The sequence below is a fragment of the Pelophylax lessonae genome (genome assembly GCF_965119305.1).
Source record: "Pelophylax lessonae genome assembly, chromosome: 12".
Classification (NCBI taxonomy): Eukaryota; Metazoa; Chordata; class Amphibia; order Anura; family Ranidae; genus Pelophylax; species Pelophylax lessonae.
In genome coordinates this window covers 101,702,806-101,715,388 of record NC_138779.1, presented here as the reverse complement: position 1 = coordinate 101,715,388, position 12,583 = coordinate 101,702,806, and the positions used below count along the sequence as shown (strand labels likewise).

Here is a 12,583-nt window from a genome sequence, read left to right as displayed (position 1 = left end):
AATGGCCCCCACGCTAACCTGACCTATATCCAATAGAACACCTCTGGGACATTATGTTTCAGTCCAGCCGACACCGCCATGTTGCACCTCAGTCTGTTCAGGAGCTCAGTGATGCCCTGGTCCAGATCTGGGAGGAAATACCCCAGGACACCATCTGTCCTCTCATTTGGCGCATGCCCCGACATTGTTAGGCATGCACACAAGCACGTAGGGGCCATACAAACTACGGAGTACCATTTTGAGTTGCTGCAATGAAATTTCAGCAAAATGGAATAGCCTGCTGCCTCATTTTTGTGCTTTGAATTTCAGGTTGTCTTTGAATTCAGCCCTCTGTAGTGGATCATTTCCATAAAATAATGGGGCGGGGGAAATAGTTGTCTTTTCTCTAATCTGCTGAGCTTTTGTGTCAGTTAACCCTTTTATTTTTTCTTTAATGCCGGCTGAATCCTCCACTCTATCCACTACTGCTGACTGAAGCCATAAGCATGCACCCACAACTTTTTTCTGCAGAATCGCCATGTGATCTTCCCACAGCACTAGCAGCCTCTGAGGCTTCAGCCACTGAGACTGTCTGATGCGGAGTCTCTTAAGCCTACACCTGAGGAGCAGCAGTCTTCCGACATTCCTCCAAATCTCAATCATCGCATCAATTACTGATGCCGTGCTCAATGACATAAAACTCAAGGAACAGCCTATATCCTCTACCAGTGCTATTCCCATTGTACTCTCCTTTAGGGCTCCTAATACAGCCAATGTGTTTTCAATGCACCAACTGTTCACAGTCTTCCTTTATCTAAATATTTAGTATGAAGGGGCGCCTCCAATTTTCAAAGTGGGGAGATTTTGGTTAGCCTTCGTGAATACTCACATCTCAGATGCTTGAGTTCAGAAGACTATTTACAGTGGCCACAAACTGAAGTAAGCAGAAGCAAGTGCTAGAAATGACTTATTCAGGTAAGTGCGTGTGGCGCTAAACATATTATTATTAAAATATAAAGAGACATAAACTTCACACCAAAGTGAACCTAAAATGTACAAACATTCAAGATACGTGTCCATTACCAATCCTCTTCGTGCCGGTTCACACTAGTACGACTTGTCAGGCGACTTGGTCAGCCTGACAAGCCGCGCACTGTCACGGTCCATAGTGTAGTACAGGAACGGTACTTTGGGGCGACCTGGAGCGACTTGCATAGACATTCATTTTATGAAATCCATGCAAGTCGTGCCGAAGTCGCGGTGCACGCGACTTCACAGGTCGCCCCCGAAGTCGTGCCGCTTCAGTGTGAACCGGCACTTACAGTGGCCAATGGGGGGGAAAAAAAAAAAAAAAACTTAATCAGCCTGAAAGGGTGCTTCAAGAGTGTGATGCAAATCAGAGAAGTCCTCCACCAACAGTTATCACACACAGCTAGACAACAATAGAAAGGTAGCTGCTGAGGTGTAAGTAATTAGAGCCTCAAAGGTCAGGTGCACATCCAGTCCGCAGTCTGAGCAAGTGCAAACACAAGGAAAGTATTGACTGCACTCTGACATGAAAGGCAAACAGTGGACTTTATTGAATAAAATGATATCCAAATGTAAGCAACATCCTGGACATAACCGGCAAACAAAGGAAGAAGCTGACGCGTTTCAAGAATCATAAGCAAATCTAATTCCTGAAACACGTCAACTGCTTCCTTTATTCACCTGTTATGCCCATGATGTTGGTTACATTTGGATAATATTTTATCCATTAATATACACTCTTTGCCTTTCATGTCGGAGTGCGGTCAAAACTTTTTCTTGAATTTGGAGTGATCACACACAGCCTCTTACCAAAAAGCTTTGACAATCAAATAAACAGGGATCAAACAGCGCAGTCAGATGCCCAATGGTAATGGCTGTACTTCCAGAAGATACGCCTGTTCACACCATTTACATGAGGAGTCTTCAAACTATGGCCCTCCAGTTGTTCAGGAACTGCAGTTCCCATCATGCCTAGTCATGTCTGTGAATGGGACATGTAGTTCCAAAGGGCCATAGTTTGAAGAACCCGGAATTACATCAACCTCCCAGACACCATAATCATTTCACCCAAATGGTAAAAAACCCTTTCAAAGCCACTGGTTGCCGGAGCTAACTGGGTCACTCTAACCTCCCCTACAGATACATTGGTTTGCGTGGTTGAAAAGCATATCTAAACCACGGTGGGTCTTGTGCCTGAGGCACACTCAAACTACCCCACCAGCAGGTATAACATGGCAAGATCTGTGCTCCCTGAAAGGCAAGAGTGGAGGAAGCTGTAACATTCAAGCTAGCGGGACACTCTCTGCTCCCAGACTAACGATTTAGTCCAGGACTTGCCTGATGCCTGCTTCTCCATGAGAGTCCTGGAACTGATGGTAGCCTCCTTCAGAGCAGTCCCATTTGCCCAGTTCCACTCTAGACTCCCTGCTGTCAAGAAAGTACTTTCTTCAGACTTTCTGGAACATCTGCACGACAGATACCAGCCTATTGGGCTGGGGAAGAGTCCTGAGCATCTTGTCAGTGCAGAAGACTTGAACATCAGAAGAAACTGGTTTCCTGATAAATACTCTGAGACCCCATTCAGACTAGCGCGACTTGTCAATGGCGGTCGCTCGCCATTGATTAGCACAGGACCCGTTCTAATAGGAGCAACACAAGTCGCTCCGACTTAGAAAAAGGGTCCTGTACTACTTTGGGGGGACCTGGGAGCGACTTGCATTGACTTCCATTGTGTGAAGTCCCTGCAAGTCGCGCCGAAGTCGCGGTGCACAGCAGGTAACCCCTCGAAGTCGGATCGCCTCAGTGTGAACCGGCTCTAAACTTCGGTTGACTTGGTTGTCCCTGCAATACTGGACTACTCGATAGTATTTTCCTAACTTTGGAGAGATTTCCTCTCACTTTGTTATGTTTACAGGACAAGAAGTGAAGGTGAATCTCCCAAACTCAGACACAGATAGCCCAAAAAAATTATTATATTTTAAATAATCAAAAGTGGATTGAATTCTTATCTAATGTTTAAGACATACTTTAGGAGAGGGAAAAATTCAGTTTCCAAATAAGTTACAAGAAATTTTTTTTTTTTTACCCGTAGAAGCTCCTCAGGTAGGTCACCTCCATCATTAATTCCTCTATTCATGGAGATGAACCGTTCCACTCCTGGCTTGTCACGGACGTTGGGATTGTGTAGACTAGTGTTCAGCATAATGACCGCAAAGGACAAGACATAGCACGTATCTGTAGAAAAAGAAAAAAAAAATTTTTTCCCAAATTAGGTAGAGGTTGCAAGCTGGTATAAGGACTCTAGACTTTGGAACTTCTAGACTTGCAAGTGTAGTTAGATGACGGAAAACGTCAAACAAGCTTAACAGCTCTGGTGAAGCAGCTCCCACATAGGACAGCTTTCGTCAATATGCACCCAACAGTAAACACAGAAAAGAACACCAGGCCAAAATCGGAATAAAGAGTCTTATTTTTATAAATTATTTATCTCTATATCTCTCTCTATCTCTCTCTATCTCTCTCTATCTCTCTCTATCTCTCTCTATCTCTCTCTATCTCTCTCTATATCTATATCTCTATACATCTATCTATCTATCTATATCGATATCTATATATATATATATATATACACACACACATATACATATATACACACACATATATACATTTATTTATTTTTATTATTAAAACATTCAACGCATTTCAGGGTCAACGCCATCCCCCTTCATCAGGGCTAAATACAGGATTTCAGAAGACTTAAAAGGTGGGAAGACAATGTAATAGAGCAGCACAAAATGCCAGCAGAATGCTTGGATGTATAGGGAGAGGTATAAGCAGTAGAAAGAGAGAAGTGCTTATGCCGCTGTACAGAACACTGGTGAGACCTCACTTGGAGTATTGTGCGCAGTACTGGAGGCCATATCTCCAGAAGGATATAGATACTCTAGAGAGAGTTCAGAGAAGAGCTACTAAACTAGTACATGGATTGCAGGAAAAAACTTACCAGGAAAGGTTAAAGGACCTTAACATGTATAGCTTGGAAGAAAGAAGAGACAGAGGGGATATGATAGAAACTTTTAAATACATAAAGGGAATCAACTCGGTAAAGGAGGAGAGCATATTTAAAAGAAGAAAAACTACCACAAGAGGACACAGTTTTAAATTAGAGGGCAAAGGTTTAAAAGTAATATGAGGAAGTATTACTTTACTGAGAGAGTAGTGGATGCATGGAATAACCTTCCTGCAGAAGTGGTAGCTGCAAATACAGTGAAGGAGTTTAAGCATGCATGGGATAGGCATAAGGCTATCCTTCATATAAGATAGGGCCAGGGACTATTCATAGGATTCAGATATATTGGGCAGACTAGATGGGCCAAATGGTTCTTATCTGCCGACACATTCTATGTTTCTATAAAACTTGGATTGGGATTAGAACCTTTATTAACCGCTCCACATGGAGTAACAGCTTGATAGTAGCTGCAGTGCACAGAAATGCGTTGGATGTTTTTATATGACTTTTTTTACCATAAAAATGATCTTGGATTCTTTTATTCAGTTTTTTTCTGGTGCTCCTTTCTGTATTTCTATGACATGTTGGTGTAAAGAAGCTTATGAAAAACATTATTACAGAGTGCCCACGAGTGATTATGATGTAAAAAATACCTGTTGACTGGAACACTCCTGGATTGCACATGCAATATCTCTGAGCAAATGCCTCCATCATGCGGTCAATTTTCTGGGCTTCACCTGGTAGACGAAAACTCCACAAAAACTGCCTGTTGAACAAACGAGCATAACCTAAAATAAGCAAGCATCTACCAAACACCGCTTTGTTACATTAATGGAAAACCGATTGCAAAAAAAAAAAAAAAAAACACTAAGGGGGAATTACACACACACACACAGTAAAATTTTTTCTTTGTGCCCCGTTTACACTAAAATGCAGGACAGAGCTACAAAACAAGCAGTGCATGAAAACACGCGTGATGAGGTCACCGTTTTGCTCGATGTAGGTCATCTCAAAAGACATCTTCCAGGGGAATTTAGGTGAATTGAATGCTCGGTTGTACACCTTGCTGTACACTATAATTTTGTGAGTACCAATCTTTTTTTTTTTTTTTTTTTAAATACCTTTTTTTTTTTCCAACCTAAAAACGTCACTTTGTGTTGGTTTTCCTACAACAGGGCTGAGTTGTTCCCTTTGGAGCTGCTGTTTGTGATGAGACTGTTTGGTACCTGGCTGCTCTTTGGATTACATATTAAAGCTCTATGAGACCGCTTGATCTGTGGGGTCCATAAGTCTTGGTAAACGGTTTGATGTGATGGTGGAGGAGCACCTGGGGTAGTATTCTCCAAACACAAGTCACTGGTTTCGAAGCATGGTGGTCGACAACTATGGACTTGTGTGTTTTTTTTTTTTACACCGTAGGTGGGATTTCTTTTTTTAATTTCTTTATTGTTAATTTCCGTTATTAACCACTTGCTACCCGCCTGCTGTCAAAATTAGCTATTGTTCTGGGACGCCGTCATATTGCTAGGACACGGCGCAATCCTAATCTCGGTAAAGAGTCAATGACATGACTCTTTACCCATGTGATCGGCTGTGTCCAATCACAGCCAGTCGCATGTAAATGAGGAAGTGCCGTTATTCGGCTCTCCTCGCCTCACACTGTCAGTGTGTGAGGCGAGGAGTGTCGATCAGCAGCTCCTCCTCACAGGGGAGACAAATACAAGTCACCAGGGCACTGATCATCAGTGCTCTGATTACACAAAATGGAAATAAATTGCCAATTACTGCCTATCATCAGTACCTGCCATCAGTGCCCATAGTACTGCCAGTCAGTGCCCGCTCATCTAGGCACTGACTGGCAGCACTATGGGCACTGATTGTGGGCACTGATGGTGCTGCCCATCAGTGCTCCTCAGTCCCACCCGTCAGTGCCCATCAGTATGGCATATTAGTACCTCCTCATCAGTGCCACCCCATAAGTGCCACCTCATCAGTGCCACCTCATCAGTGCCCATCAGTGCAGCCTATCCGTGCCCATAAGTGCCGCCTCATCAGCGCACATCAGTGAAGGAGAAAAATTAACTCACAGAAAATAAGAAAAACTTTTTTTTTTCCAAATTTTCTGACTTTTTCTTTTTTGTAAGAAATAAAAAAATCCAGGAGGTGATTAAATACCACCAAAAGAAAGCTCTATTTGTGTGAAAAAAATGATAAAAATGTCATGGGTACAGTGTAGCATGACCGCGCAATTGTCATTCAAAGTGTGACAGCGCTGAAAGCTGAAAATTGCCCCGGGCAGGAAGGGGGTGAAAGTGCACTGTAGGCAAGTGGTTAAATCTGATTTTCCAGAATTAAGAGCTTAATGCGATTGCCCAACAAATGTATTTGAGTCATTTCTTTTGCATTGCTGATGTTCAAACAATAGTGAATGCCGTTGTCTTAAATATAAATTTGTACAAACCACTTCAGCTCAGTTTTTTCTTTACTTTGCACATGTTAAAAGTCTGAGTTAAAGTGTTACTAAACCCAGGACCCTGCATTCACTATATCTGGTCTCCTAGAACATGGACAGAACATGGAAATGCAATTATTTTAGTAAATATAAACTGCTAAATACCTTTTCTCATCAGCAGTTAGAGCATTCTCGTGACTTCTATCAGTTTCTGTTTAAAGTTTGTAGGAGGAGTTTTTATTCTACTCTGACTGTCCTATGAAGTTGCAGGACCCCGACCCTCTGTCTGGACCAGGGCTCGACTAACCCCAGGCTCCAGGTCGCCATGGCAACTAGAAATAGCATCCTGGAGCCTTGGCTTTTGTCAGTGGCAAATGCTTCAGCTGCAATTGCAGGGCGGGCATCATGGGAATGCGATTAGCAGCGGGATTTAGACGACCCAGATGGAGCAGGAATAGTGCAGCGTGGCAGCTGCTGACAGGGCAGTAGAAAAAAGTGGCCAGCAGAGTGCAGTAAAGCTAGGGGATTCCCAGCGGCCTGTCATCCCGCCATCCTTTCCGGGGTATTGCTGGAGCAGGCTGAGGGAGGCAGCAGCCCAGCTCAGGGACGTTGGGGCTCCAGACTCCATGTTTTCCAGACATCCCAAATCTCCCGCATTTGAGCTGGGGTTCCCCGATATCCCAGCTGTCACCTGTCAGAATGAAGCCAAAGCTTCCTGTAAAGTTCTGGCTCCGTCCTGTCACAGACGGAGTGATATCAAATGCACTCCGCTTGTGAGAGGAGAGTTAAAGGAAGCATTGGCTCTGCATGCTTCCTCCTGCGCCGCTCCTCACACTCCGTTGATATGGCATCTCAAGAGGAGCCAGCAGTAACCGCCAGCAGTAAAGCATAACTAAGTATCCCAGCATGTGCAATGTTTGACTCCTACCACCATGACCATTTCAAATCACTGAAGTGGCCATGATGGATAAAGGGGGGACTGCCACCTTCCTGAAATGAGTTAACAACATCCCTGAAATTAGTTTTTGCAGGTTCGGATGTAGATGTCTGGTTTTCCCGGCAATGAGCAACCTACTCTAGTATCGTGGCAGGGTGTCGGCCACAGAAGGCAGGCGGAGGAAAGGAGAGCAGGCACTAGGGGCGGAGCCGCTGTCCATACCATCTGGAGCCAGGGGACCGAGGGAGGGGGGGGGGGGGGGGGCTCATTGCCACAATAACCATCCCTCCTCTGCTGCAGAGAGGACAGAAATACCTGAGTTTTGACATCCGGGGAGGATTAGGAGATCAATGCAACTGCTGATGTCAAGGAAGGGGGAAAGAGTGTTATCTCCCAGGTAAGATCTAATGGGGGAAGAGGAGCGCAAATACCTGATTCATACCATTTGGTGGGATGACTAACAGGTGCTGGCCCCTTTTCTGTCTGATGTTCTGTGCAAGGGGGGCAACTCCACCTGCGCCTTGCCCTGGCTATACCTGCGCACCAAAAAACTTCTCTACTCTCCTTCTGAGCTTTAAACACAGCACATGAAATCTGGGGCACCAGTTATATACAGAATGTATACCCAATTATAAAAAAAAAAATGCAGGCAGCCGATCAGAGGCTCAATCCTAGTACACACAAGCAGTTTTTTTTTTCCCATTCAACCCAGCAGACTGAACGGAAAAAAAAAAAAAAAATTAGAAGCTTGCAAGGAGCTTGCTGTACTAGCTATCCAATGTTAGTGCAGAAATCTTCTCAGTGAGCTATTGTGTTTTGACAGGGGGACAGGTTCCCTCCCCCCCCCCCCCAAGCGGGACACACTGGTTCTGACAAAACCCCTTCCCGTATTTAGCCAGAAGGCTGAGAGCGATAATCAGATGCCAATCAGCAGACCAATTAAAGTAATGCCCCTTCCACAGAATGGCCAGATTCTGGCTAAATACGAGAAGGGAATTTGTCGTTCAAAATAAATGTTAGGTAAAAAAAGAAAAACTGGCTTCTAACTTTTTTAGCTAAAGCAAATTTGTCAAGCTCTGGTCTGGACAGTGCTGATTGGCGCTGGGCTGATCACATGCACTCGCACAAGAAGAAAAAAAAAAAAAAAAAAAACACGACACAAGGCAAAAAACACTCTGTAGCAATACACACCAAACTGAGCATGTGCAGCTTTGTCCCCTAGCCTCTATACTACCCGGAGATGGTTTGGGGACTGTTAAAGAAGGGGTGGATCAAAGGAGAAAGGATCCACAGCGAGTATTACAAGCATGCTTTTCTGCATTTACAGACTGATTTTACGGTTGTGTGATTAGTATCATTAAGAGATGTGAATGCTGTTCTTCCTTACTTGGTTTTTAAAGATACAGGTTGCAGGGCTTACGTGTTAAGTCTCCATCAGCCAACAGTAAGTCACGCAATGTTGTTTTAACTATCCAGGTTTCTATTACACAGCTACTGGCAGGCTTTGGATCTTTTATATGTTGGGTATTTCATATAACCATCAACAATTTCTAACTTTGCTTAACTTCAGAGAATTGAATGGGTCGGTCCATTTTAAATGACATATTACACATGCCTGTCTAAGGGGGATCTTGCGCGACTCCAAAATGCTGCACTTAAAACTGATGTGATGCAATCACTTTAATAAATATCTTTGGACTTTTAAATTGATCTATGGTGTGCTGGCAACAATCTCTGCCCTTGTACAGTAATCCCCATTTAACCAGCAGCTCATATCTTCAGCACCCTCATACTCCAGGCTTTATCCAGAAAAGGAGTACAATGGGAATATTCATGGTTCATTCTAAACTGCTCACTGGCATTTTTTTGAGGCTCCAGATCAAAATCTTTAAACTAAAAATTCCTGACATTGCAGCCCCTCTACACCATGACAATGTCAACAAACATAATGCTTCCCCCAAATACCATGAAGTGGTTGTAAACCCTTACATATACAAAGTGAAGTGACTGGCCTCAGATGATACACAGAATAAACAAATCCTCCAACACAAGCTGCACCGGTTTATCTACAGCCATCTCCCCCCCTTCCTCACTATGGAAGGATATGCTTTATTCATATTTTATGTCTGAGGTTTACAACCACTAAGACAAAAGGAGGAGAAAAAGGGGTCCTCCATGTTAGTGAACATTGGTCCTCAGAGGCTGCCAACAAGCTGTATACAGTATCTCACAAAAGTGAGTACACCCCTCACATTTTTGTAAATAGATTATCTTTTCATGTGACAACACTGAAGAAATGAAACTTTGCTACAATGTAAAGTAGTGAGTGTACAGCTTGTATAACAGTGTAAATTTGCTGTCCCCTCAAAATAACTCAACACACAGCCATTAATGTCTAAATCGCTGGCAACAAAAGTGAAAATGTTCAAAATGGGCTCAAAGTGTCAATACTTTGTGTGGCCACCATTATTTTCCAGCACTGCCTTAACCCTCTTGGGCATGGAGTTCCCCAGAGCTTCCCAGGCTGCCACTGGAGTCGTCCTCTTTTCTCCATGACAATATCACGGAGCTGGTGGATGTTAGAGACCTTGCGCTCCTCCACCTTCCGTTTGAGGATGCCCCACAGATGCTCAATAGGGGTTAGGTCTGGAGACATGCTTGGCCAGTCCATCACCTTTATCCTCAGCTTCTTTAGCAAAGTAGTGGGCGTCTTGGAGGGGTGTTTGGGGTTATGTTGGAATACTGCCCTGCAGCCCAGTTTCCGAAGGGAGGGGGATCATGCTCTACTTCAGTATGTCAAAGTACATGTTGCCATTCCCTCAAACTATAGCTCCCCAGTGCCGGTAGCACTCGTGCAGCCCCAGACCATGAGACTCCCACCACTATGCTTGACTGAAGGCAAGACACACTTGTCTTTATACTTCTCACCTGGTTGCCGCCACACATGCTTGACACCATCTGAACCAAAACAGTTTATCTTGATCTCATCAGACCACAGGATACGATGCTGAGCACATGCACTCAACTTCTTTGGTCGACCATGGTGAGGCCTGTTCTAAGGGGAACCTGTCCTGTTAAACCGCTGTAGGGCATTGGCCACAGTGCTGCAACTCAGTTTCAGGGTCTTGGCAATCTTCTTATAGCCTAGGCCATATTTGTGTAGAGCAAGAATTATTTTTTTTCACATCCTCAGAGAGTTCTTTGCCATGAGGGGCCATGTCGAACTTTCAGTGACCAGTATGAGAAAGTGGGAGTGATAACACCAAATTGAACACACCTGCTCCCCAGTCACACCTGAGACCTTGTAACACTAACGAGTCACATGACACCGGGGAGGGGAAATGGCTAATTGGGCCCAATTTGGACATGTACTAACTTTTGTTGACAGCGGTTTAGACATTAATGGCTGTGTGTTGAGTTATTTTGAAGGGACAGCAAATTTACACTGTTATACAAACTGTACACTCACTACTTTACATTGTAGCAAAGTGCCATTTCTTCAGTGTTAAACACATGAAAAGATATGATAAAATATTTACAAAAATGTGAGGGGTGTACTCGCTTTTGTGAGATACTGTACCATGTAATAGGGTTCACCTGTATGGATAGGAGAAAAAAAAACACTTACAAGGGTGCCCCTAAGAATGTAATTTTGATCAGTGCAATGTAAGATACTAAATAGTGTAGGCTCATTTGGACTATCAGCTAAAAAAAACACTATATAGTGTGCCACATGAATCAAACTTGCAATCTAATGTGATTGGATTGATGATCTCCTTGCATTGATAAATATAGCTCTGAAAGACAAAACACAGGCTTCTTTGTAAAGTAGGAAATATTGATGCCAAGGAAAGGCTCACTTATTCAAAAAGTCAGGTAGTATGCACAAACTCCATGGCAAGTCATGCTTTTGTTTAAAGCCCACACAGCTTGCTGCTGTTATGCAAGGACTTTAAAATGGAAGTACATGCATACTAATCGTGTAGAACAGAGAAGCCTTTCCTTTGGGGAGTATTTTCTGTGCATTGATGTTTGCTAAATAGTGAACGGGTAAATGCACTAGAGCCTGTATTTGTCTTTTAGAGCTACATCCATCAAATTGGGGGGAGGGGGGGAGACCCTCAAACTAATCATGATCTTTACAAGCTTGTTTGCCATCGTACACTATATAGTATTTTGCTGGTACATAATCATAAGCCTATAGCATTTACTGTCCCACACTGCAGTAAAATTACCCTCTTAGCGGCACCCTTGGTTTTCTTTTTTTCTCTAAAAATGTTATGATGGGATCGATGTTCTACTGTTGCAAACATTTTTTCTTCTACATTTTTGGAGATGGCTTCTGGATTTTGGCAACATATGTCCAGGTGTGTCTTTGGAAAGCCTGAAAATATCCTTCAACATAACTCCCAGGAGATACAAAAAAAGTGTTTGTGATTTAACTTGGCAGCAGCCATGGAAGACTAGACTTCTGAGCAGCGTTGGCCTTTAATAACCATCTAACAGTCATCCTATGTAAACGGACACTGCTTGCTTTGCAAGACCATCTAGCAGATAAGCTTTAACTGGTTGCCGACCGCCGCAAGTACATATACTGCGGCGGTCAGCCCCGGCCAGGCAAAGTGACGTACCGATACGTCACTAGCCTGTCACTGGCTTGTGAGCCAATAGCAGGCGAGCGCGCGCCCGCCCCAGCTCGTTCCCAGACAAGTCAGTGCGTGTGACCGGCGACCCGATGTCCGCCGGTCACTCGCGATCGTTCGGCGGGAACGTAGAAAGGCAGGCGGCTAATGTAAACAAGCCGCCTGTCATTTTCCCCTGTGTAAAAATGGAGATCAGACGGTTCTACTATGTAGGACCGTTGATCTCTGTTTTTACACTAGTAGCCATGTCCCATCACAGTTAGAAACACGCCCCTAGGACACACTTAACCCCTCCCTCTCCAATACAGTTAACCCCTTCCCTGCCAGTGTCATTTTTGCAGTAACAGTGCATATGTATAGCACTGATTACTGCAGTAATGTCACTGGTAAACCCAAAAATGTCAGTCAAGGGTCCGATCTGTCCGCCGCAATGTCACAGTCACGCAAAATCGCAGATCGCCGCCATTACTCGTTAAAAAAAGAAACACCAAAAATGACAAAAATCTTTCCCTTTAGTAATCGCGATAACTTTT

General features: G+C 43.8%; 1 protein-coding gene across 1 annotated transcript in view; it reads right to left on the bottom strand.

The window, feature by feature from the left end:
* The window catches only part of CYTH2 (cytohesin 2), a 94,664-nt gene that overhangs the window by 20,455 nt on the left and 61,626 nt on the right, over positions 1 to 12,583 (bottom strand). The window contains exons 6-7 of the mRNA XM_082273450.1: positions 4,672 to 4,784; positions 3,095 to 3,243 (exon numbers count right to left, since the gene is read on the bottom strand). Coding sequence (XP_082129576.1) covers positions 3,095 to 3,243; positions 4,672 to 4,784 — 262 coding nt within the window. The remainder of the gene's footprint in view (positions 1 to 3,094; positions 3,244 to 4,671; positions 4,785 to 12,583) is intronic.